Source organism: Mustela nigripes, chromosome 1 (genome assembly GCF_022355385.1).
Source record: "Mustela nigripes isolate SB6536 chromosome 1, MUSNIG.SB6536, whole genome shotgun sequence".
NCBI classification, from domain to species: Eukaryota; Metazoa; Chordata; class Mammalia; order Carnivora; family Mustelidae; genus Mustela; species Mustela nigripes.
This window is the reverse complement of record NC_081557.1, coordinates 110,751,823-110,778,900: the sequence shown is the minus strand read 5'-3', so window position 1 is coordinate 110,778,900 and position 27,078 is coordinate 110,751,823. Positions and strand designations below refer to the sequence as shown.

The following is a 27,078-nucleotide window of genomic DNA, read 5'->3' as shown; positions in this document are numbered from 1 at the left end:
TAGAAATGAAAAAGCATGTACCACAACAATGATATGCATATAATGATAACTCTGAAAATTAAGGCAAAAAATATAGCTAATAAGTCCTGGTAAGCCAGGACCAGAAAAGCCAAAATTATAGGGAAAGAAAACAGATCAAGGCTGAGGTTGGTGTGAGGTTGATACAGGGGACAGGGGAAAATCTGGGGCTTTTGACAAAATCATTCTCTACCTTGTGGTGGCATTTCATGATTGCGTGCGTTAGTCAAAATCTGTATGCTAAATAGGGTGAATTCATCTCAATGTAAGTAATATTTGTTTCTGGATGAGATATACTCTACAACCACTTGAATGGCTAAAGGTAAAAAGACGGACTCTGCCAAGAGGTGGTACGGACACGGGCAATTAGAATTCTCTCACATTGCTGGTAGTTTCACATAAGATCAAACATACATGCACCATATGTTAACTAGCAAAATTTAAATTAAAAAGCAAAACAAAACCACCACAAGAATATATATATGACCTATGACCTAGCAATACCCCATTTCTAAGTATGCACCCAAGATCTATAAAAACTAGGCACCTCGGTGGACCAGTTGGTTAAGCATCTGCCTTTGGCTCAAGTCATGATCCCAGGATCCTGGGACTGAGCCCCATATCAGGTTCTCTGCTCAGCAGGAAGTTTGCTTCTCCTCCTCTCTCTGATCCTCCACTATGCTTGGTTTTTCTCTCTTGCTCTAATAAAAAAATAAAAAATAAAGATCCGGGGCAAGTGGGTGGCTCAGTCGTTAAGCATCTGCCTTCAGCTCAAGTCATAATCCCAGAACCCACCTTGAGCCCGCATCATAGGGCTCTCTGCTCAGTGGGGACCCTGCTTCTCCCTCACTTGCTGTTGAACTCTGTTGCTATCTCTGTCTCTCTCTAATAAATAAATAAATAATGGGGGGGGGGGGATCAGTAAAAACATACATCCGTAAAAATACGTTACAAGATTGTGTATCAAGGGATGCCTGGGTGGCTCAGTTGGCTGGACGACTGCCTTCGGCTCAGATCATGATCCAGGAGTCCCGGGATTGAGTCCTGCATCGGGCTCCCAGCTCCATGGGGAGTCTGCTTCTCTCTCTGACCTTCTTGCTCATGCTCTCTCTCACTGTCTCTCTCTCTCAAATAAATAAATAAAATCTTTAAACAAACAAACAAACAAACAAACAAACAAGATTGTGTATCGAAGCTTTCTTATTAATAGCCAAAAACTGGAACCCATCAAAATGTCCATCAACAGAAGTATCAACAAACGGTGGTATATTCACATACTAGGGTATTACTCAGTGATGAAAAGGAATGAACTACAGTCATAAGCAACATCATTGATGATCCTAAAAAACATCACGTGAATGAAACAATCCAAACACAACAGACATGCATAATTTCATTTATATAAAGTTGAAAAGCAGGAAAACCAATGCATGGTGACCTTCCTTGGAGCAGTAGTTGCTTTTTGGGGTGAGAACTGTGTAGAAGAATGCAGTGGGTAGCTTCTTGGGGCAAGGGAAATGTTCTGTATCTCGACTGGAGTATTAGGCACAGGGGGGGCATTCATTTGTCAAAATCCAGTGAACTGAATACCTAAGATAAGAGTATTTTTTCACAACTCTGAAAAGCCAAATGAAATTTCACACGATCATATAAGTATTACAAAGTAAGCCCTTCAAGGTGATACAGAATTCCATGATCATGACATTGCTCAAATATTACTAAATATTTTTGCCTGAAACTGCCTCTGAAACCAGCGTGAGCTGTGTGTGAAAAATCACAGGACCATTTCTCCTTCATTTTTACTTTTTACTCTGCCTCCTTAAGACATTATCCCTCGCTAATCTGAAGGAGTTTTGCTATTTCCAAAAGATCAATCACAGTTTGGAGATTCATTGATTCATTCAACAGAAAGATGCCAAGCGAGCAAGACATACAGTGTCTCCATCCTTCCAAGTCTTGCTTTATCGCGGGAAGAAAAAAACCACGTACCTGTAAACACCCAGCAAATAAACAGAGTAACTGCCAGTGGGGCTAAAAGGTATTAAGGAAGGAGAGGATGGCGGGCGAGGGATGGGTGGGGGTGGCTCCTTCAGAGCGTGTGGTTAGAGACTGTCTTGGAGGAACTACTGGAGCCAGGGATTTACATCACTAATGTGGTCATTCATTTATTATAGATAAAAACACTCACCGCACACCAGCGGGCCAGACCCTGTCTTCAAGAAGGAAGGAAACAGAGCTATAAACAAATAATGGAATACAAAGAGCTTCTAAGAGGCAGACTTGAAGACACTGGCGCACAAAGGGAGAATTATGAATGTGCTAAAGACTCCGAAGGCAATTACTGAGGGGGACTCAAGAGTTTCTGAACCATGAAAGCATTATTTAGACGTGTAAGTCACAGAGAGTTTCGGAAAAGCTCTCCTCGTTTCACAGTCCCACAAGAAATTAGTCCCACCCCCAGAACAATAAATCGTTCCTGTGTTGAAAAATATACATAAAATATACTATTTTTTAAAGACTTTATTTATTTATTTCACAGACAGAGATCACAAGCAGGCAGAAAGGCAGGCAGAGAGAGAGGAGGAAGCAGGCTCCCTGCTGAGCAGAGAGCCTGATGCGGGGCTTGATCCCAGGACTCTGGGATCATGATCTGAGCCCAAGGCAGAGGCTTTAACCCTCTCAGCCACCTAGGCGCCCCTATTTTAACCATTGTTAAGTGTTCAGTTCAGTGGCACTAAGTACATTCACAACATTGTGATACTGTTGACCTGCCAGGAGTTAAAGGCAAGAAACAGAGAGGGAGCCACTGGTTACGTGCACCACAGGGTGAGGGAGGGGAAGGGCCGAGAAGAGCCATAGAGGAAGAGCAGGTGCTAGATCCTGTTGTTTTCCTGTAAGTGTCACTGGTCTGATAGTAAATTAGGCTAAGGTCAAAGGTCCATCCCCTGTGGGTCAGGTAACCCTGTCAGGTTCCTCTGGCTGGTTCCCATGGCCAAAGCCTACCCTCCCATCCCCAAGTGAATGTCCCTCAAAAAGATGGCTCAGGGCCCACCAGGCAAGCTGGTGAGCAGAAACAGCTGGGTGCAAACTCCTCGGAGGACAGACAAACAGCTCAGGTGTTGGAACCTTGTTCTCCAACTACGGGATGCTCACAGTCCAAATGCACTGGGCATCTCGCTGGTGTTTCTAATTTTTTAATCTGAGTTCAGTTAATTAATATATCAGTCAGTGATTCATCAGTCGTATATAACATCCAGTGCTCATTACAATACATGCCCTCCTGAGTGCCTGGTCACCCAGTTACACGATCCCTCCACCCCCACCCCTCCAGCAACCCTCAGTTTGTTTCCTATGACTAAGAGTCTTATGGTTTTTCTCCCTCTCCGGTTTCATCTTGTTTAATTTTTCCCTCCTTTCCCCTATGCTCCTCTGTTGTTTCTTAAATTTCACATACTAGTGAAATCATATAATTGTCTTTGATCAACTTATTTCGCTGAGTCTAATACCCTCTAGTTCCATCCATGTTGCTGCAAATGGCAAGATTTCTTTTTTGATGGCTGAGTAATATTCCATTATTCCATTATGATTATATGCCCCATCTTCTTTATCCATTCATCTGCTGATGGACATCTGGGCTCTTTCCACAGTTTGGCTATTGTGGACATTGCTGCTATAACACTGGGGTGCAGGTTCCCCTTCAGATCACTACATTTGTACCTTTGGGGTAAACACCTAGTAGTGTAATCGCTGGGTCATAGGTGGCTCTATTTTTAACTTTTTGAGGAGCCTCCCGACTGTTTTCCAGAGTGGCTGTGCCAGCCTGCGTTCCCACCAGCCTCATCAGTGCTTCTGAAAGTAAGTTCAAAGGCAGAAAGGAAAAAGATGCAAAGATAGTAAAAGATGATTCTATTCTTTCATACCTTTTTGGGACACAAACCAGTCTTCCCAGTTAAACATCTGAGCTCAGTTTTGTGCCTTTATGATACAAAGATGGATGTCACAAGTGTGAGCTCCAAAGGAACTCAGACTCCCCCCCCGCCCCAATCTAACACCCTTACTTAAGAAAGAGGAAACATAGCCAGGGAATTGGAAAGGTTGTGCAAAGTCAAACAGTGACTTACTATCAACGCTGGGAAGGCAAACACAGGGCTCTAGCGCCGGTTCATCACAATTTGCCTTCCACCACCTGCCTCCACAGCCATGCAGTGAATGAAATATTTGCCCAGTGCAAAGGCCTTGCCTCTCATGGGAAGGAAGCTTGGCCATGGAATCCAACCAATAGGAAACACCCATGCCAAGTACGTGGAAAAAAAAGAGATGAGGTTTCCATCTTTCATTTTATTTCTTGAGGGAATACGAAAGGGGCCTGGAATACAGGAGGCAAGCCATAAAGTTTAAATGAGTTCATCAATGTGAAAGAGAACGTCCTGCCAGCTGGTGGTCACAGGCAGAACAGATCGTGCAAAGGCTGTATGATAAAACCCGCACCTCCAAAGCACGATCTGACAGCAGGGTCCCAGAGACCCCTCTCTCCCTCTGGGCTCCTGTGCCCAGTGGGCAGAGCTGGGTGGGACCTGAGCACCGGCCCAGAGGCCAGAATGTCCAGAGAAGAGGAGGGATCACTCCTTATGAAGAAGATTCATCTGAAAGGCAAGGGTCTGGCTCTGGGCTCTCCCGCTCCGTGGGACTCCCATCTCCCATCTCTAACTTCAACTGTTCAAGTTATTAAGGTGTTTGTGGCTTCAATTTCCTTCCACAAAAACATTCTACTTTTCCCCCACGTCTTGTTACCTCATCACTCCACAGCTAAAAATGCTGAAGCTCTCCTGGTTGCCTACCAGAGACGGTAACAGCAGGACACCTCTCCTTTCAAGCAGCAAACACCTCCCGAGAGAGGCAGGAGGACCTGGTCCAGGGTGGGGGTAGGGGCAGTACAGTTGGCAGGACAGAGAGAGGACACATCCAAATGGCTACTGCGAAAGGAGGAAACATCTCTTGGCTTCACAGACACCCTGCAGCTCAGTGACACGGGGGAAATAAAATTTCCTCTAGTTTAATCAACATCATCACTCAGGTGTGCCAACTCCCACTGTATTAACTGGATGCGGCTTTTTTCTTCATCTTTTTTTTTTTTTAAAGATTTTATTTATTTATTTGACAGACAGAGACCACAAGTAAGCAGAGAGGCAGGCAGAGAGAGAGGAGGAAGCAGGCTCCCCGCCGAGCAGAGAGCCCGATGTGGGGCTCGATCCCAGGACGCTGGGATCATGACCCGAGCCGAAGGCAGAGGCTTTAACCCACTGAGCCACCCAGGCGCCCCTCTTCATCTTTTTTAAAGCAAGGTAATCCTGCCAGCAGTCAGGCGTCTTGCTATTGGCTCTAACTGCCCTCCTCTGTGACACATGTCTCTAGCTTATCCAACTAGTTCCAGAGAGCTGAAATGCCAGGACACAGCGTATAGTTTCACTGCAATTCACCATTAAGACTGGTTTTATCATCAGCACCAATTTGCAAGATGGACAAGAGAGGGATGCAGGTTTGTGAGTGAGGAATGAGTTCATCAGGCGAGAAATATTTCAGGGCCCATTTTTATAAAGATCTATGCTAGGCTCTATGGAGCCCCCAGCAATTTGAGAGTTTAAACCCCAACTCCTGATCCCAGAGAATTTCTAATCTGATCCCTGGTGGAACAGAGACACAAGTGAGGAAAGACAAACCTGCACAGCCAGTTACCCAGGATTTCTAGAACTGCAGGGCAGGCTGCTTTTCTCTGGCGACCGTCTAAGCCTCCTGAGGAGGACATGATGGTAAAGGGCATGCACACGGCAGCCTTACTTTCTGAAGGGAGAATGGAGGCCCTAGCAAGATACAAAACAGCCCATACGGAGGCACTGGAAGCACACATGCCTTAGCCTGGAGCGCGCGTGACACGGATGGCGCTGGCCCCAGACTCCGTCAGTCTGGGCCACTTAGAAATCTGCTTTGTGTTCCTCCGTGGAATGCATCCTCAAAATGAAAGGGCAAAGCTGTACTTATGGACCCTGGTACTGAACCACTGGGTGCCACTCTGAGAACCCAGACAGAGGCAAGGAGATGCTGTCAGGGGTGTGACAACATCAACAGTGGCAGAAACACAGGTGGGGACCCAGTGGTGGTAACGACAGCACAAGGCCAAGTAGCGAAGGATCCACAGCAAGGGCATGAACGTGAATCACATGGGACCTCCCGAGACTGTGGGAGCCACAGATCGCTGGGTTCAATGCCAATGCGTTCTGGACTAACACAGGCAGGAAGGCACCATCAGGGACACCAGCTGGGCACTTGCTGCCACAAACATGGGGGAAGGAGACTGCTTCAAGTTGTGGCTATCAGAGACCCTGCCAGAGACCTCTCTGCTCACTTTTCCTTCTCTGACCTGCCTGTCACACCTAAGGGAGCTGGACACACTGTGGATACTGGACACACAGTAGCCCAGCCCCTCAGTAATTTTGATCTGGAGTGTGAGGGCTCAGGGGAGGGGGCCCATATATCCGGGTGGGGGATATTCCTCTCCAGGGTGCTCTGCTCCCCTGGAACAGATGTGCCTACCTGCTCAGAGAACACCAGCCCTTGAAAACAGGCGGGAGTAGGGGGAGAGATGAGGCACATGGATCCTGGGGGTGCAGGGGGCACAAGAACACAGTGGGCTTAGAAAGCAGTGAGGAGACCCCCCGGCCAGAGTAGCCAGCCAGTGTGGATGAGCCAGGGGTGGGGGGGGGGGGGAGGAAGTTCAGAAAGAGCTCACCCCAACACAGACACATTCGGGGTGGTGGGAAGCTTGTCTGACAGCTACTTCAAAAGCAAAGGAACCTCACCCTCTTTGGAACACTATAGGTTAGGTCCAAAATAGAGAAGCATCATTTCTTCAAAGGCCTTGCAATGTGGAAAGCAGATTCTACTTTGATTCCAAAGGACCATGGTGAGAATCACAGCTCTACCATTTAACGGCTGGGTGAAGTTTTCAGGTTTCTGAACCTGATTTTCATGTTTACTAAAAGAGCATTGGGAACTCCGCTCTCCCATGATTGTAAGAGCTAAGATTTGGTACATGAAAGCCCTCAGCTCAATGCCTGGCACACAGAGGAGAGTAAAATGCCAGACAGATTTGGAACTGAGGGTACCAGTGACATAATCCAGGGACTCTCTCCCACTTCGAGGGCCATCATCTGGTTCCTGGACTAATGATGGCAGACGGAAGTTCTCTTTTCTCTGCTTTGTAAGGAATGTGTCTGTGCTTCCTGGAAGAAGGAGAAAAACCTCCCTAAAATTATTCTCAAGTTACTGATGAACAAAGCCAAGTGTACACAAGGCAGCTGGGGTACCAGGCAAAGAAGGGGAAGCTTTACTCCAGATCCGTAGCACCTGATAAGACATATTCTATCTTCCAAGGTAAGTTCCCTGCCCCCAAGAAAACCATAGACAAGATGACTTTAAGGGAACCATACCAAGTAAAAGTAGAAGAAAAGAGCTTGGGGGACAGAAAAGGTATATGACAATGGCTAGAATAACTGAGAAAATAGTGCTGAGTAACTCAGGTCCTGAGCAGATTTTTGGCTGAATGCAGCCAAAAAAAAAAAAAAAAAAGAACTCCAAAGTTACCCAAAGACTTGACATTCAGTGGGCAATGGATATGGCAGGAAGAACTAATTCAAACACCCACCCCCTTCCATTCCTTCAGTTCCAACTACAAGGACAGACTCTTCTGTCTATGCTGGTGAGTGCTAAGCAAGCGTTGGAGGTTAGGAATTTAGTGTCGATTACTCCTGGCCATTGAGAAGATGGACTGAAGTACTCAGTGCCGTCGTTGAAAAGCTCATATAGCTGTTGTCAAGGTTATGTGCACATGAATTTAATACTGCCCAGATGACAAATGCTGGACACAGACACGGAGAACGTAAGGGTGTGAAGAATAATCCATCTATGACAAGCATCCTTCCCTCTTGTCCCCGCCACAGCTCTGTGTAGCTGGTCACACAGGGAGGTGAGGCCAGAGAAAGAACCAAAGTTCTCTGCGCTTCTAAGACGCACTGGCAACATTTAGGTTTTTAGGCAGCATGCTCAGGCTTTCTACGATGCTTTGTATTGAATGATTTGCTTCCGCGGGCTGAATAAAATGCCCAAGTCCCCTTATATGCTTTTTGAGATCATAAATTGCTCTCACATTATGACGAGCAAAGTAGAGGCATACATTAATCTTCTCTCTCCAGATATAAGCAAGAGGAGAAAAACCCTATTCCTGTTTGCCCGCAATCGATCTTGAACTTCTCTCTAGGACTTTCTCCTTACACTAGTCCCTCACTGGGTCGTACCTAGCCCTATGATGGTTTGTTGCACCACGTTTCCCACTGGAGATAAGACACCTAAGGCATTTTTGATCAAAGTTCTACACCAAATAATGTGAATGGCCCCCACATTCAGAGGTCTGAAGGGAGCCCGAGTGGTTACGTATGCATGGGATAGAAGGAGCCAGCTCATAGCTTTGCCACCTCCTTGGCCCCTTGATCCCCCCAGGATTCTTTGGAGACCAAAACTTATGGGACACCAAAAGCTCATGAGAACATTCCTCCAGAGCATCCCCCAAAATGTCTTTACTCTCAGGCTGAGTTTGCCTCCTTAGATGTGTGCGCAGCCATTCACATGGGCCAACTCCAAGTGCCAGTTCATGGCAAAGTAACTGAACAAAGGCACCAATCAGAAAAAAGGTTCTGACCCCAACCCTAGAAGATCCCATGTCTGCCTCATATACAAAGAACAGACATTTTAAGATGGCATTTTAGAAGCATATCCAAACATATCTCAAAAGGAAGAATAAGAAAAGGCATTCTCCTTTCCGTAAGCTTAAATCTGTGAGAAGACTTCTTACCGGCTCTACTTTTTAATTAGCTTTTCTGTAAACACACTCCTGCTGCCACACTCCTCTTTTGAAAAACACATCTCGGGAACATATGTCCCCAGTAGCAGGGAGCTGACAAGCAGTACTTAAGGTAAAGGTCAAACAGATGTGGGAAGTGACCAGCACACTCAACAAAATGCCACACGGCCTCATTTGCTTTCCAGGCTGGTGCCAGAATGTTCGCACGCAGTCCTTATCATAAAATCCAAGCTGTTGGGCTTGCTGCCATTGATGTTTGCGAAAGGCAGTTGTTTTTATAACTAGAAAATGGTGAGGCTATGGATTCTGAATTACAATAAACTTTCAACAATCCTGACTAATGGGGTAACAAAAGTAAATGAAAGTTACAAACACATCAAAAGCCGTATCTCAGCTTATACCCAGTAAAACTTTATACATGCTGCTTAGAAATGATTTTTTAACATTAGTTCTGATTTCTTTGTCATCTATGACCATTGGGTACGGCTGACCAAAGAGAGAAGGCAAAGAAAAGCAATACGATCAAGGAATGTCAAGGCTACCGGGTAGGGTAGCTGTTCTACAGGACCATAGGATGTTACAACCTATCTTGTTGACTCAGACATTCTGAAAGAGTTCAGTAAGACCCTACTTTGTCAGATGGTCCAATACAGGTCCAATGAGCACATCTCAGAGAGATGATTAAGCCTCTGCATGAAACAAGTTCAAAAGCACTCTCTTCTTTTCCATGCTTCTGTTAAACAAAGTTTTGTCAACCATGGACAAAATCCAGGGTCAGGTAACTCTATCTATCTGCCATAAGACCTCCCACTATACTTGCTCACCGGGAAAAAAAAAGGGGGGGGGCCTGCTTTATAAAGATTCGAGATAAGTACAGCTCAAGTCATAATCCTTATTAATTTCCTTTATTATCAGGGAATGGATTTCTTGATTAAGGTGCATTTTAAAATCAGACTCGTTCTATATAGAAGAAATCACATGAGTATACTAGGGACCTCCTGTATATACACAAATGCTTCTTTTTATTTCAACTTTTCAAGATTACCTGTTTCATCTGGTTCTAACATAATCATTTGTGCTATCCTTTGGGTCCTTACATATTACACTAAAACTGTACAAAGCTTTATGCTGTGCCTGCTTCTGTAGAGCTTGGAACGCCTTTGAGACATTATCTCATTTTGTTATGGCCAACTGTATTATGCTTACCCCCAGAAATCACTGTTAATACCATCCACCCTCTCTCTTGAGCTTGTGAGTAGTTCATGGAGCTGAAAGCGAGTTAACCAATGGATGGGAATCAAACGCAAGAAACCAGTACCCATTGGCGGAACAGCAGACCCTGGGCATTAAATTACTTATGACTGGAATCTGGTTAATCACAGGAGAGGTGAGCTTAATGAAAGAAGGAATGCTGTAACCTTATTTTTCAGAGCACTTTCATTTAATCACTTTCAGTTCAAAAAGTAACCCAATTTTAGAAGCAATGACCATGACACAAAACAAGTTTAAGTGTCCTGCCCAGGACAGTTACCCTTGACAGGGCCAAAACCATCTGAGCTGAAGTAGTCCTTCTGCCTTATCCCTCCACTCCCTGTGCAATCACTCATGTCTTCTTCTGGGCCTGGTAATACCAGCCCTTTTGCCTCCTGGCACTTTTAAGCATCTGAATTGTTTTGTTTACTTACTTTGGTCACTTGTTTTTGTCTAGCCCTCACTTGAATAAAAACCTTATAAGAACAGGAACCTTGCTGTTTCATCACTCAGGTGACCTCAGTGCCTAGAACATCTCTTGGGCTCAATAAATGTACCTGGCACATATTAAGAGCATAATACTTGTTCAGCAAGTGTTTTTGAATGAATAAATGATCACAACTGGAATCTCCAGATAGCAGTGATTTTTCAGTCATGCCCATGGATCTGGGGTAGGAAAGAACATTCTAGATGGAGAACACCTGTCTCATGACCAAATCCCTTGTCTGGTTAAAGAAGCAAGGACATGGAAAGAAAAAAAAAAAAAAAAAAAGAATGAACGAACGAACAAACGAGCTAGTGAGCAGCAAAAACATGGCAATGACCACAGGCTGGCTAGGGCCAAAGATGGAGAAAGGAGAGGACACTTGCTTCAGTCCTTGAGGACTTTTGTTCCCTGAAAAAGTCTCTGAAGGAAAATAATTCTCAAGCGCCTACAAAAGATGAGCAGCATCTAGCTTCTCAGTCAATTCTACCTCCCTACCCCTCTTTTTAGTAACAAATGAAGCTCGGGGGCAAGGCGACAGAAAGACATGTGTGATAAGTGATAGCAGCTTACTCATTTGGCCTATTTTGGAGGCAAAACTCAAGCAATCGGTAGTTCTGCAGTTCCCCAAGAGGTTAACCATAAAAGCTACTATATGACCCAGCAATTTCATTTCTAGGAACATACCCAAGAGAAATGAAAACATATGTCTACACAGAAACTTACACATCAATGTTTATGGCAGCATTACTCAGAATAGGTTAAAAGTGTAAATAATCCAAATGTCCATCAACTGATGAATGGATAAATAAAATGTGATATAAGCATACAACAGATTTTATTCAGCTGCAAAAAGATAGGAAGTACTGAAACATGCTATAAGGATGATGAACCTGAAAACACTACAGTAAGTAGAAGAAGCTAGTCACAAAGGACCACATATTATATGATCCCATTTACATGAAATGTCTAGACTCGGCAAATCTATAGAGACAGAAATTAGGTTGGTGGTTGCTCCAGGCTGGGGGATAATGACCACCAAATGGGTACAGGGTTTCTTTCTGGGATAATGAAAATGTTCTGAAAGTAGAAACTGATGATGATTGCCCAACTCTGTGAATGGCGTACTTTGTAAATAACCATTGAATTGTACACTTTAAATGGGTAAATTGCATGGTATTTGAAATAGATCTCAATGAAGCTGTTATTAAAAACAAAAGCAAAAAACCTCATGCAATAACCAAATCCTTCTGTAGTCTGCAAAGGACAAGGAAATGTTGGCGCCTCCTGTATTTCCCTCATGGAAGGAGAATAGCTCTGCCTATAATATCTGGGGCTTTATGGAGATGGCCCCCTACCCTTTTTACTCTTCACACTAGCCTGCCTTGCAACGGGCTTGCCTTGGTCTCGTATTTGATCTTCAACCATCTAGCAGACTTCTGCAGAACACCCCCTCTACGCCAGGTGCTACGCTAGACACCGACCCTGAAATGAAAGGGGAGCGTGCTTTGCCTTCAAGGGGCTACCACTTTCGTAATTATTCATTCGACCACAGGGCAGGAAACAGCAAAAGGAAGAGTTCTAAGTGGTATTCTGTGGTGGGTTGTGGGCAGAAGAAAATTTTCCATATCTGGGCTCCAGAAAGGTAGACTCCTGTCCACACCGGAAAAAGCACACATGGGTCTGGTATGAGAATATCGCAAAGGTGGGGTGGAGCAGAGCGTGCGGTGGGGAGCCCAGGAGCCAAATCCGACAGGAAGCTGGAAGACCCAAAATCCCTGATGCCATGAAATAGTGCCAGCATTAGCCTTAAATTCCATCTGGCAGTACTTTGGGTGTTTCCATTCTGTTTATTTTTATTTTTTTTAAAGGAAAGAGGAGATGGGGGAAGAGGGAGAGAACTCAAGTTATTACTCAGCATTTCCACCGCGTTTAATGTTTGCAAAGGACTCCTGCCCTCACTCAGTCCTGCACTGCCTGAAATAATAAAGGAATCTGAGAACCCAGCCAAGAACTCGAAGTACTTAGGAGACAGAAGAACCTATCGCTGCATCTGGCAAGGCAGGCACTGTTAAAAAAAATTAACCCCATAAAATAAGCACTATTTAAAAACTTAATCCAACATAATAATCTCTGTAAAACTGACAGGCCACTTGGTGGTGGCAGATTAACTCTGGAAGCTCATGTTCTAAGTCTGCCCATTCATACCTTGACACATGGCAGTTTTGCTGAATGGGCACGGAAATCCTTTTTTTTTTGACATGAAAGGGTCCTGTGGCACACCCAGTATTTTATGGTAGCAATTAATAGGCACACCAGCTTCCTGCTGTCAGGACTAAGAGCACCAGGATCATCATATTCAAGATACAACATCTATCACCTGGCAGGTTTCTGTGTGACTGTCTATCAGCGGCGCCAGCACCGGCAAGCCTACCGCTGTATGAGCTGCGAAACGCTAGGAGCACTGTGGCTTCTGGACTCAAGCTTGAAATGGATGTGCTTGTGCGTCTCTGATTCCATTTATCTTCAACCAAGCTCTGTGACCCCATCAGCTTGCTCCAGAGGAGTGCCACCTTTCAGAATGTTCATTGGTCAACTGGGAGACTACTCAGTTAAGTACAGAGAGGATGCAAATATGAAATGGTCATTAATATGAATCCTATGAGGACAAAGTGCTTCAGTTAGCTATTTCAAAAAATATGTTGAGGTCACATAGAGACCAAAAAAAGAATTTTGAAAATGTATTCAAAAGACATCACCTACTTTATTTCCAGTCAATTCTCCACTCTTCCCTCCCACACTCCACAGTACACTTAGAAAAATTTAACGACCCAACACACACATACACACACATATACGTACACACGTACTGAAAATCTAACATGGTAAAGTGGGAATTACAAGGTCAAGATCTGAAAAAGACCAAAACCCAGAAAGATGAGACCAGCATGTGAGGCTGGTTTCTTGTTGGGGCACCTGCCAAATTTAAAAAAAAATGTCCTGAATGGCTGAGCAGCATTTCTGATGGCCTCATGGATCCAGGAGAATCACTGGATTGCCACTGAGTTGGCTGTAATTTCAGAGAAAGTAGACTAAGGAAAAATCATTACTACAGACAAAGATAATGGTAGGAGATTTAGTAAACAGTAATTAAAAGTTCAAACTGCTTAATATAACAATTCTAAAGTTAAACTTGTATGTACCTAAAAACAGGTCTGAGAATATATAAAGCAAAAAACTGACATCAGTGTAAATCATTGCTGATGTAGACTGCAAGCACGGTGGAAGAGTTAATGGTTCTCTCAGGGACGGAAAATGAGAAAAACGTGTTTCGGGGGGAAAAAAAAGACAGAGAAATCAGAACCTGATTGTCATCTATAGAACTCTCACCCCATGATCTTAATACACATTCTTTTCAAGCCCATATAGAAAAGGTACAGAAATCAAACATAAACCTTTCACCTGTACAATGCAAAAATGTGGGCCCACAGATAGGCTAAATAGAATGGAATAATTTTTTTAAGACTTTATTTATTTATTTGACAGAGAGAGAGAGATCACAAGTAGCAGAGAAGCAGGCTCTCCGCTGAGCAGAGAGCCCGATGTGGGGCTCGATCCCAAGACCCTGAGATCATGACCTAAGCCAAAGGCAGAGGCTTAACCCCTTGAGCTACCCAGGTGCCCCTAGAGTGGATTAATTTGGCTCCTGACAAAGAGGTATGACCAGTAAGTTTTGAGGGGACTATGGCTTCAATAAGCAAAGGAGTCCTGAGATGAGACGACAGTGGATTGTCCCTTGTGCCTCAGAGACACAAGGGCTGTTGGGCTGGACCTGAGATGGTGAGGATGAAAACAGAAAAGACCATAGAGTGGGAAGGGTCCACACAGCACCCCCTTGCTTCTCCCTTCCCCTGGAGCTGCAGGATTGTACTTTGATTTGTGTGGAAGGGAGAAGCAAACCCCTGCCCTCTGCCTAAAAATAAAGGGAGGCAGCAGGAGTAACAGACTCTTCTGTGCAATTGGGCAGAATGACTTAGCTTTTCTATGGCCAAACGCTGCTTCCTGTGCCCCACCCCCCTCTCCTGCCCCGCGGCTTCACAACCCTTCTTCCCCATCCTAGGAATCCACATTAGGTTCTTGGTGACCACCTCTGCCATTCCACCATCACCAGCACTTACTGGGATGAAGGGGAGTGCAGATCCTGAAAATCTAGAGACCCTGATTCTGACAAGCCTCACTCTATGAGGAAAGTCTGCCTAGTGTCCCACCTCATTCCTGCCTCTATCTTCAGAGAGAATAAATGGGCCCTCAAAATTGGTCTTTGCTTTGACCTTCAACTTTAGTGGCCTGGGTCCGTGTCTGTTGTACTCAGGGATTTGACATGTGGATGCATGGAGGAGTCCAGCTAGGAATCTGAGAGCTTGAGTTGGAGCTAAAACTTGGGGTGGGGTGGAATGTGGCAGGGGGAGCGGGGGACACAACGCATGCCTCTCAGACCATTGGGAATCCTGTGTACTACCCTGCAGTCCACTAATAGGTTAACCAGAACCACCTCCCTGGCCCGAGCTCGTTGCAAGAATACACTTAGTGGGCTTTACTGGATCGGCTGTAGCCCTGACCTAATTCTGTGAAAGAATCTCAGACCTCTAAGTCTCTCCTTCATTTCTCCCCCAATCTGGCAACATTTAGTGCTGATTGGAAAAAGCCACTTAATCAGCATTGCTCCTTGGCACGACAGCCAATCTGGTGTCCCACGTGGCTCGTCCCAAGCCAGCCCTGCGGCGGACCCTTCGGCATCCCATGCTTGGGCTTCAACAACTTGTATACTTTGAGTTTCGGGCGTCTGGGCACCTCTCCATTCAACAGGCTGTTCTGAAATCGCCCTCGGTACGAAACTGTATAACCTAAAGTCCTACCTCAGGAAGTAAAGCATGTTGATGTTTGCTCTAAGTGCCTCATTAATAAGTAACTCCCACTGTTTTTCCCCTTCCCCGACTGGCAGAAGGCCATCCAGACTTACCCTCATACATCTCCAGGATGTGAACCGTGTCTCCAATCTGCAAGGAGAGCTCCACATCTTGAGAGGCGTTGTAGTTATAGATCGCTGGAAAGGAGAATACAGGGGGGAAATGGTGTCAGTGGTGGGTAAAATACAAGACACTGAGCAGCACATGTGGCGGCTCATGAATTACTTATTTAACAGACAACCGTCTGTCTCGTACTTCTGTGTGAATCACCCACTGCAAAGCAGAGAACATCCTCCTCAACCCCCATGACTGGCATGTCCCACTCACTCTTCCACCCGACAAAAACTGGCTGGTTGCCTACAGCATATGGTGTTAGAGACCAGTGGTGGCGACAAAACACAGATGTGGGACCTTCCAGGGGTTCTTAATGATCTCGGAGGAGGAGGAGGATAGTCAACGTAAAATATTACAGAGACAACTAAATTTAAATCGTGGCAAGAGTTATGAAAGAAAAAAAAAAAACAGGCAAGGGGCGCCTGGGTGGCTCAGTCGTTAAGTGTCTGCCTTTGGCTCAGCTCATGATCTCAGAGTCCTCAGATCGAGCCCCACATTGGGCTCCACACTCAGTGGGGAGTCTGCTCCAGGGTTCTCTCTCTCACTCTGCCCCTCCCCCTTCTCATGCTCTTGCTCGCACTCACTCTCTCTAACATAAATAAATAAATCTTTAAAAAAGAAAAAGAAAGAAAAACAGGCTATAATAAGAATATGCTGTGGGGTTCTTTAGGTCGGTCCCCTTGTTCATCAGACAACAGCCAGCCTACAACACCACTGAGGTTATGATCTCTAAGACACAGAATAAGCCATCTCCTCGCTTCCCTGACACAGTAACTGGGAGTCAAAAGGCACTGTGGGTCCCATCTACCTGGGAGGAACAGAATGACATGGTGCCCTGCAGACATGGCTGCCTTGTCCCAGTTCCAGGCATCCCAGGGACCTGGATGGCCCCAGCACCTCCTCATCAAGGTCACCTCAATCACCACATTCTTAAGACTGGCAGAGACTGGGACGGATTATGAAAAACAAGCTTAGTTTTATAATTCAAAAAGACAACCTAATTTTATTTATCTAGTTATTTATTTATTTTTAAAGATTTTCCTTATTAATTTGACAGAGAGACAAGAGAGAGAGAGAACACAAGCAGGGGTAGTGGGAGAGGGAGAAGCAGGCTTCCTACTGAGCAGGGAGGCCAATACTGGGTTCGATCCCAGGACCCTGGGATCATGACCTGATCTGAAGGCAGACACTTAATGACTTAGCCACCCAGGCGCCCCAACAACCCAATTTTAAGACGGGTAAGAGCTCTGAAGAGACATTTTACCAAGAATCATAAGCTGGCTAAGACACATGAAAAGATACTCATCATCATTAGTCATCAGGGAAATGCAAATTAAAACCACAATGAGGTAACACTTCACACCCGCTAGAAGGGCTATAGTTTCAAAAAGGCAGACAACCAGTAAGAATGTGGAGACTGAAACCCTCAGACATCATGAGCAGAAATGTAAAATGGCCTGGTCTCTTCAGAAAATAGGTGGATGATTACTTAGAAAGCTAAACGTAAGTTACCACTATGGCCCAGCAATGACATTCCCAGTTATCTACGAAGAGAAATAAAAACTCGTCTACGCAGCAAGTTTATGTGAATGCTCACAACTGCTGAAGTAGGCAGAAACACAATCCCCCAGAAGACAGCCACATCAAATTTCTAGAACCTGTGTGTGGCCGAACATTTGAGTATGTGAAGGATCTTCAGAGGGAAGACCTTTTTCTGGCTTACCAGCGTGGGCCCTGAAGGCAAACCCATGTATCTTGGTGAGAGAGGGTCAGTGGGAGTTTGGGGAGATGTACAGAAGAGAAGGCAACGTGGAGATGAAGGAAAGGGCTGCATCAGGGACTGGCATTACCACCAGAGGAGGCAACAAGGAATGGGAGCCTCTAGAAGGAATACGGACCACCAACATCTTCCCCTTAGACTTCTGGTCTTCAGACCGTGAAAGCATACATTTCTATTGTTTTTAAGCCACCAACTTCGCAGGAATTTGTCACAACAGTCAAAGGAAACAAATATAGCCAACACTTGTATTTGCAATAGCCAAAAAGTGGAAACAATTCATCAACTGACGAATGAATAGATATGTGAACTAGGGTATATCGGTATGATGGAACACCACTCAACAACAGAAGGGAATGAAATACGGACGCGTGCTACAACACAGGGGAACATCAAAGGCATTATGCTAAATGACAGCCCTATGCGAAATGCCTATTTTAGGCTCCCATTTATTTGCAATGTCAAGAACAGGCAAATCTATCAGACCTGGTCCCACCAATTATTGGTTGCCTGGGCAGGGAAGAGGAGGCAAGAGCGACAGAACACAGCAGGCACGAGTGAGGTTTTCAGGAAGGTGGAAAGATCCTCAAACTGGATTGAGGGGATGGTTACACAACTCTGTGAATTTACTAACATCCATTGAACTATATATTTCAAAGGGTGAATTTTATAGTACATAAATAGTGTTCAATAAAGCTGTTTTTTTTTTAAAGTAGGTCTAGTTGTTACCCTCACTTTTAATTAGGGACCTGCATCCTTTCGGGAAGAAAGAACCACCTCAGAGATTCACTTCTGGCCATTCTCCTGAGGATTCAAGGAACCGAGACATTCCCCATCTCTGCAGCTCTAACGAGCACATGAGGGTCGTCATTCAATCCATCTGCCAGATCCCACAAGGGTCACTAAAAAATGGAAAAAAGGTATGCCCGCACTGTGAACTGTGGGTACTCACTGCTCTTTCTGAAACCTGCAATGCACCCTCTGTCTGCCACCTGAGCAGGGAGGCTTTTCCTTACCTCACAGTCTGTGAATGGGAGGAGCACACCTCTAGCAAATCTTTTATCAAGTGGCCTCTCTTTCTGGAGAGACTCACCCAAAGAGTGTTCTTCTGTAGTCCTGGCACAGAAGCCTGGACAAATTATGCTGAAATTAATTTACTACTGAGCTTTTAGATTAGACTGAATTCAGAACAAGGTTGGGCTAATGAAGTGGGTTCGGAGAAACTACCTCTTCATGGGCCACGGGCCATTGGCTGTTAGTCCACAGAAGTTCTCCTTCATCTGAGAGTCAGGTCACTCAATGGTTTTGCCCATGGAAGTATATGTCTGGTTTTCCATAGAAAACATACATCTCATAGCCTTGACTCTCCCTAGTCCCCATTCAGACTCCCATGGAACCTGTCTGTTCCTTCCAGAGGCCCTGCTCACAGATGGAAACAGGAAGTAATGAGGTTGCTGTGTCACAATGTGTTGTGTAATGACCAAGGTCTATCTCTTCCTCATTCTTGTCATCAGGAAAGTAGGCAGACACTCTCACAGGCAGCACCTAGCACAAACACCTACAAAGGACTGTTGTACACACACACACACACACATACCATAAACCATAACTCCTAGATTCCTAAATCCTCCTGGCCTTAATTATCTCCCTGAGCCTCCATCATTGGCCAAATTCTGCCCTCTGCTCCAGTCAAGACTCTAACAGTTTCCCCTAAATTCCGTGCTCAAACCACGGTTTATCCCTACTTGGAACAACAGTTCATCTTCTGCTACATAACCACCCGAAGCTCACATTCACAATTCCGTTCGACAAGCAACCACTGACTCCCTATCACCCTGCATGAATCTGTTTCTTCTGACATCTGACGTCTTCTCCTTCCAACACAGTTTGGGTTGTTAATCTCAGATAATCTTGGTTCTCATCTGCCCCAATCAGAAGGCAAACTCCTCACGCATGTGGCTCTGGCCGCACACTATTTATGTGTCTTCCACATTGCCAGGCATTGGATTAGACCCAAAGAACATGCTCAAGACACAACGATGACTTTTACAGAATCGACCAATCGATTCAGTCCTTCAGCGCTTCTTCGCCAAACCTTAAGACGCTTCTGTCTTCCTGAGAAGCAACAGCTGTGGTCCCCTAGCCCTCATGAAAGAGATATCAAAATCACTTCTCCCACCACTTTTTGTTTATTACACAAGAGAGAATCTGCTTTTTCAACCCAAGCTTTCAGAGGGATTCCCATGGGAGGCGCAACCCTTAAATGGCTTTCACTGGTGTAAAGTCACCAGGTAGAGGACATTCACCAGTTTCATGTCTTCAGGCAGAAGTACCAACAAGATTTCCAATCACTCAGAGTTGTCATTTTTTCGTTCCAACGATGCACTTTGAACCTTGCCCTCCCTCTCCCACTCCCAGTACCCCTCATTTCCATTGTATTTTATGTTTTCCCTTCCATATGTAATACAGTAACTCTAAGAAGTGTGTGCCACACACCACAGTATTTATTTATTTATTTTTAAAAGATTATTTATTTATTTATTTGACAGAGAGAGAGATGACAAGCAGGCAGAGAGGAAGGCAGAGAGGGAGGAGGAAGCAGGCTCCCTGCCCAGCAGAGAGCCCGACGTGGGGCTCAATCCCAGGACCCTGAGACCATGACCTGAGCCTAAGGCAGCGGCTTAACCCACTAAGCCACCCAGGGGCCCCACCACAGTATTTAATAAGGAAACAGATTCAGAAGGGGTAAACACCTTGCCCCAAGTAATTCAGCTTTATAAGCAGCAAGGCTGTTCCTAATGCTGGTGATGATGCCTTCGTCGTATTTTATAAGGCTGCTCCCAAATGGTGAAGGAACAGCCTGGCAACAAAGAGAGGAGCCTCAGAGATTCTCAGTATGATGTCTGCCTTAGATTTCTCTCATAAAACGGAAATCTGACTTCCAAACACAAGCGTTATTATACGAAGCAGTGACTGGTAATCACGTTGTCCACTAGTCTGGAGCTATCTGGAAAACAGGCATACAACTAGCTTTCAGTGGACAGTGCTTTCTTCCTGGAATGTGAGTAATTATTGCAAAGAAAGACAGATAAATGGAAAATAAGGGAAACACTGAGGGTTAAACAAAACACTATTGAAGACTCAACTATACCACTTACAAACACATGATCTTGAATGAGTTCTCAGTCTGAGCCTCGGTTCCCCATCTGTAAACTAGGCATCAGATCAGATGACTCTAAGGGTCCCTGTGGCTCCAACAGCCTCTGATTCATGAGGTGATGATAAGAAGCAGGAGAAACAAGTTGTGCTGTTTTGAACTAGCAGGCCCACCACAATCTCTTGTTTTGTCTGAGGAAATTAAACAAGAACAGGGAGTTGCTGAATATAAATTGCCTTGTTGGCTGCTATGTGTAAGGTTGGGAAAGACGAATTGCTGGAATTTTTCCCCAAGCAGCTTACTGTTTATATCATGAAAGTGTAATTTTGCAGAGCTAAGTAGACAAGACAGTATGTCTGCAAATCTAAAACAGTTTGCATTTTACCAAATCTTTGATTTGGTCTTTTCTTTTAAACGAGGCTTCTATGAGAGAGGTAAAAAGAAGGTTAGCGTCTTAAGATCATGCAGTAAGAAAACAAAAGAATACATGAACAGGCCCCAAAACAAGAATCAGTTTCTAGAGTGAAAAGTCTATGCATTACTAGCATTTCATCTTCCTAATAAATTAGGTTCTTTCATGAATCCTCAAATTACACCCCCTGAAGAATAAGTCAGACATGACTTTTCCTATTAGTCATTTGGTAGACTCCACAAAAGAAAAATCCAGCAAACACAGACCAATGTTCCAATTTGAATTGTTTACTATACAGAATATTAAAAAATGGCCAAACTTCATCTTTTTCAGTATTATCTTGATCTACCTACTTTCGACCATTAGAACTACAAAAACAAAAAAGATTCCACCTTTGATCTTTGCCCCAGACTTAATGCAGTACGTCCCCAAGGGCCAAATGGACTTTTCTTTCTTTTGCTCTTTAATTCCAGTCTACTCTAAGGATCAGAGAATAGACTCAACAGCAGGTCTGACCCCAAGAAGTGTAAATCTATGGCTTTACACTAATCATTCTTTTGTCTTTTTTTTTTTTTTAAGGATTTTATTTTATTTATTTATTTGACAGATCACAAGTAGGCAGAGAGGCCAGCGGGGAGAGAAGAGGAAACAGGCTGAGCAGAGAGCCTGATGTGGGGCTCAATCCCAGGACCATGAGATCATGACCTGAGCTGAAGGCAGAGGCTTTAACCCACTGAGCTACCCAGGCACCCCTACACTGATCATTCTATCTAGGTTCCAAACTCATCTTTTTAGGATGAGATGACCATGCTGGCACTTCTCTACTCAGAAACATCCCAGCCAGGGACCACCAAGTAAGGACAGCAGCTTACATTTCTCCCCCATAGTACTCCAAGAACAAGGCTCTTACAGGATCCTTAACTTCATTCTCCAGACTACTAAGGAGACGAGTGAATTTATCAACCAATTTTTTGGTGATGCTTTAAGAAATATCTGTTTTAAGGATTATATCTCTTTGTAGACGAAACTAGTAAATACCCTTAACAGGAGAGATATTTCACAGATATTTCAACTATAGTTTACAGACTGTCTCACTGTTACCACATGATTTCTAGACACCACCTCATTTAAACTCATATGAAATTAAGTTTACCTGGAATGTCTAAAGAGGAAAAGCTGAAAAAAGGCAAGTCACAATTATAGGGGGAACTTTATATTCTACAAATATGTGGAGCTTTCTCCCACAGCTTCCCCACCTAAAAAGTGGAGGCAACAGTACATTCTTCATAAGGTTTTGTGAAGCCCGAAGAGGAGAAGGTATGCAGAATCCCTAGGACCATGACCAACACTTGGTAGACGCTGAAAAAATGGCAGTCATTTTCCCTTTCTCGCCCAGTCCAGCTCCCCTACTTTGAAAATGGTGGCACCCATGTCCTCGAAGATGGACATGTGCCCCCTTACCAATAAGCCAGTGAAAGTCATGCAATGAAGTCTGGAAATCAGGAAGGCGTGCAGAGAAGCAGAACAAGCTAGCCCTGCAGTCCTTCCAGGGTAAAGGTTGCCGGGCAATTCAGTACAGGTGTCCCTAAGGACAGCAAAACCACTATACGACAGGCAGTTGAGAACAGAGCTCCCCTGAGAAGAAGCATGAGAGTGAGGGAATATTTTAATATTTTAACCATTTTCTTGCCATCCCTTCTAAGAACCAAGGTTTATATTCAGAATACCAAAGATGCTTCAATCATGTACTCACTGTAGTACTCTCTACCTGGGTACAACATTAAAACACATTCCAATATTACTCATACCTTCAGTTTGTTTTTTTTTAAGATTTATTTATTTAACAGACAGAGATCACAGGTAGACGGAGAGTCAGGCAGAGAGAGAGGAAGGGAAGCAGGCTCCCCACTGAGCAGAGAGCCCGATGTGAGGATCGATCCCAGGACCCCGAGATCATGACCTGAGCCGAAGGCAGAGGCTTTAACCCACTGAGCCACCCAGGCCCCCCCCCCCCCGCCTTCAGTTCTATTAGCTTCTATTTGTTTCCACTGATCTCTTTATTGTTAAGAAAAAGTAAAAGAGAAAAAAATCTGAGGGCAATTAAGGCAGAGTTTTAATGATGAAGTAAAAACAAAACACAAACCTGGCCTACTACTAAGCCTAGAACACCTTCCCCCAACAAAATAAGGTATGAATCAGGTTCTTCTTGGTATGCTTTCTTACTAAATACAAACTAAACAGAACTGAGATAAAAAATGATCAGATCTAAGATTGCGTCCAGTTTACTGCATCTAATTTATGGACAGAAATCACAGCTGAGAAATAGAGAATCTGAAGATAAAAGCCACGGCTTACTGCAGAATCTAGAACCGCCCTGAAACGATAGGCAAAAATGTGAGTATTTTCTCCACACATACATGGATTAGAGACCAAACACAGTTCACTGAGAAGAAGAAATGGTCCCAACCAGGCTGTGAAACTCATCACTTTGAAAACATCAGTCTGAAAACGAGAATATAAGAGCAGCGGGTTGGGACCCGGGCTTACATCTCAGCAGGGTGTGTCCCAGGACAAGCTTCACTGGTCGCCTTCCCACCACAGATCACATCCAGGAGGGTCTGAGAACTGAACCCTGGCGCCTTCCATCTTATATCCATCACAGTCACATCTTGCTGCCAGCACAGCGAGAAGACAGAATGTGTGTGTATGTGGCCAGGAGGAGAGGGGAATGAGAAGAGCAAACAGCTGGGAAGAAGCTGAAGAAATCTGGGAAACCATTTGGTCCAATCTCCTTGTTTCATACATGAGAAATTGTAAGCCGTGTGTGTGTGTGTGTGTGTGTGTAGCTGAAAAGTGACATGAAGGTGAAACCTACTTACAGTCAGGCCACTGAAGATCCTTCCCACAGCTTGGCCAGGAAAACTACCATCCCAGACTCTCACAGTCATTTAATCATCAGGCTTCAATGTCCTCATCAATAAAATGACATTTGTGAATGGGTATTTTACCTGCCTCTTAGGGTTGTTATAAGAATAAAATGAGGGGCGTCTGGGTGGTTTAGCCCAGTAAGCCTCCAATTCTAGATTTCAGCTCAAGTCCTGATCTCAGGGTCGTAAGATCAAGCCCTGCAAGACTCCTAGGTGGCATTTGCCTTTGAGAGGCTGGCATTGAGTCCTGCATCTGGCTCCCTGCTCAGCAGGGAGCCTGCTTCTCCCTCTCCTCCTCACTTGTGCTCTCTCTCACTATCTCTGTCACTGTCTCTCTCTTTCTCAAATAAATACTTTTTTTAAAAAAAGATTCTTTCCCTCTCTCTATGCCCTGCCATTGCCTGTGCACACACTCTCTAAAATAAATAGAAGAATAAAAAAATAATAAACTGAAAAGAAATATAAAAGTGAGTAATTTTTAGTGATATCTTTAGAACCAAGGTATTTCAGCATAGAAGACACAAATAAAAAAAAAAATCTGGGCTAAGGTATGTGAATTGGAAATATTATTATGAATTTGGAATTATTTTCCTAAAAATATATATTTTATATATGTTTTTCACTTCCACTGTGACTATACTGGACTAGGGAACATATCAGGGATTAAATGAACTCTCTCGTCTTGAAAAATAGGCAAAATGGGACTAATGATTTTCAGGCACCAAACAGCATGCAGTGCAGGAGAGGGATGCCCGAGAGGATGGAAACAGATGAGGTAAGTCTACAACTGCCTCTGGTTACTTCTTGAAAAGTCAGATCTCCAGTCAAAAGTAGAGGGAGGAGAAACACAAACAGCACCTGGTAGTCACCCTAAGATGAGGAAACAGAGTTGAAAATTCCAGGAGGTCCAGGTGGCCAAGATACGCAGGACAAAGAATCAGAAAGGAGTGTCCCCCCGAGTCTACAGCTGCGTACTGCTCAGTCCATGCATGCAAAGAAAATACCCAAGGTCAAAGAAAAGAACCACTAGAAAGGAACAGAAAGAACAATTTCCACACCTCACACAGGGCTGGGAACCGTTCATGTTTTCCACAACCAGCATGGAGAAGCCTTGCGCGATGTGGCCACTACTCTGAGTACGGGAAAAGCAGAGCCTCGGTTGTGCAACCCAGCTGGCCCATAGGTACAGGCTGTGCTGGTCCAGCCTGACCAAGATCAAATGCAAACATGGAGAGAATAGGTGTCCTCATAACTTAACTGCATCCCAGAACAAGATCCAAACTCCCAACAAAATAAGATTTACAATGTCCAACCTCCAGTTCAAGATTTAGCAGGCATGCAAAGGATCCAAAATATCATCCAGGAAAAAAATGAAACAACAGAAAAAGACCTAGAAATGACAAAGATCAAGCAATAAAATTCAACTCAGGTAACTAAAGGAGTCAAATCATACAAGGTGTATTCTTTGACTACAATGGAATTGAACTAAAAATCAGTAATAGACATTTTAAAAATCCCAAAGTATTTGAAACTGAGCAACATACTGCTTACCAGCCCAAGGACCATTCAAAAATCAATGTAACCGGGACGCCTGGGTGGCTCAGTGGGTTAAGCCTCTGCCTCCGGCCTGGGTCATAATCTCAGGGTCCTGAGATCAAGCCCCGCATCGGGCTCTCAGCTCGGTGGGGAGCCTGCTTCCCCCTCTCCCTCTGCCTCTGCCTATTTGTGATCTCTCTCCCTCTGTCAAATAAATAAATATATTTTTAAAAAATCAATGTAGCCTACCACATTAAGAAGAAAAAAATATGATCATCTGTATAGATGCAGAGGCATTTGATAAAATTTGATATCCCTGCACGGTTTAAAAAGAAAAAACTGTCAGCAAATTAGAAATATCTTCATCTGATAAAAAAGCATACATGATACACCGACAGCTAACATCATATCAAACTGTCAAATATTAAGCGTGCTTCCCTAATACCGGAACAAGGTGAAGACATTGGACATCTGCTCTCATCATTCCTATTCCACATTTTAATGGTGGTTCTAGCTAGTATAATAAGGCAAGAAAAAGAAATAAAAAGTTTACTAATTGGAAAGGATGACATAGAAAATAACGTGATCATCTACACAAAAGAGTTACCAGAACAACAAATGAGTTTAGGTGGTGTCAGGACCCAATTTTTGTCAATATACTATAACCAGGAAACTAAAACTGGGTTATGATGTAATGTGCATTTCTTCCCACAGATTCTCAGGGAAATAGCTTGAAAACCAGTGCTCCAGAGAAACTCTTACACAAATGTACAAAGAAACAGGTACAAGAATGTGCACAGAAGCAGCGTCTGTAGCAGCAAAAACTGGAACCATTCAATGTACACTGAAAGGAAAATGGAGAAATTAATTATGGTATATTCAAACAGACAGTACAGCAAAGAAAATGAATGCATGCAAATCCGCACACATACCATGAATAAAATGTTGAGCAAATAAAAAAGAATCACTGGAGAAATATACACAAGATGACGCTTTTCAGAAAATTCAGAACCTTGCAAAACTAAATGATTTAGGCTTTTAAAATATGCACGTGTATATGGTAAAACATAGGGGCAAAACTGGAAATAAAACACACAAATTTCAGAATATTTTTATATCCAAGCTAGGACTGGAGTGGGGGACTATGGATATGTGGCTAATATTCAGAGAACCTTTTTTTGCAACTCATTGGATGGTGAAATACAGGAGAGTGTATTACTTTTCTCTTTATACTCTTCACAAGTGATGCAACTATTCTTTTATGTATTCAGTATTTAATTCAAACAAAGAACATCAACTAGACAGACAGATCTACACCTACATATATATAGGGGGCGTATTCATAAGGACAAAAAAAACCCTCTTTTTTTTTTTTAACGATTTTATTTATTTATTTGACACAGAGAGAGAGATCACAAGTAGGCAGAGAGTCAAGCAGAGAGAAAGAGGGGGGAAGCAGGCTCCCCCTGAGCAGAGAGCCTGAAGCGGAGCTCTATCCTAGGATCATGACTGAGCCACCCAGGC

The 27,078-nt window shown here is 44.0% G+C and overlaps 1 protein-coding gene across 1 annotated transcript in view; it reads right to left on the bottom strand.

Moving 5' to 3' along the window:
• DOCK5 (dedicator of cytokinesis 5) overlaps positions 1 to 27,078 on the bottom strand; it is a 211,730-nt gene that overhangs the window by 136,367 nt on the left and 48,285 nt on the right. Inside the window, exon 2 of the mRNA XM_059372023.1 lies at positions 15,685 to 15,768. Within this exon, the coding sequence (XP_059228006.1) occupies positions 15,685 to 15,768 (84 nt within the window). The remainder of the gene's footprint in view (positions 1 to 15,684; positions 15,769 to 27,078) is intronic.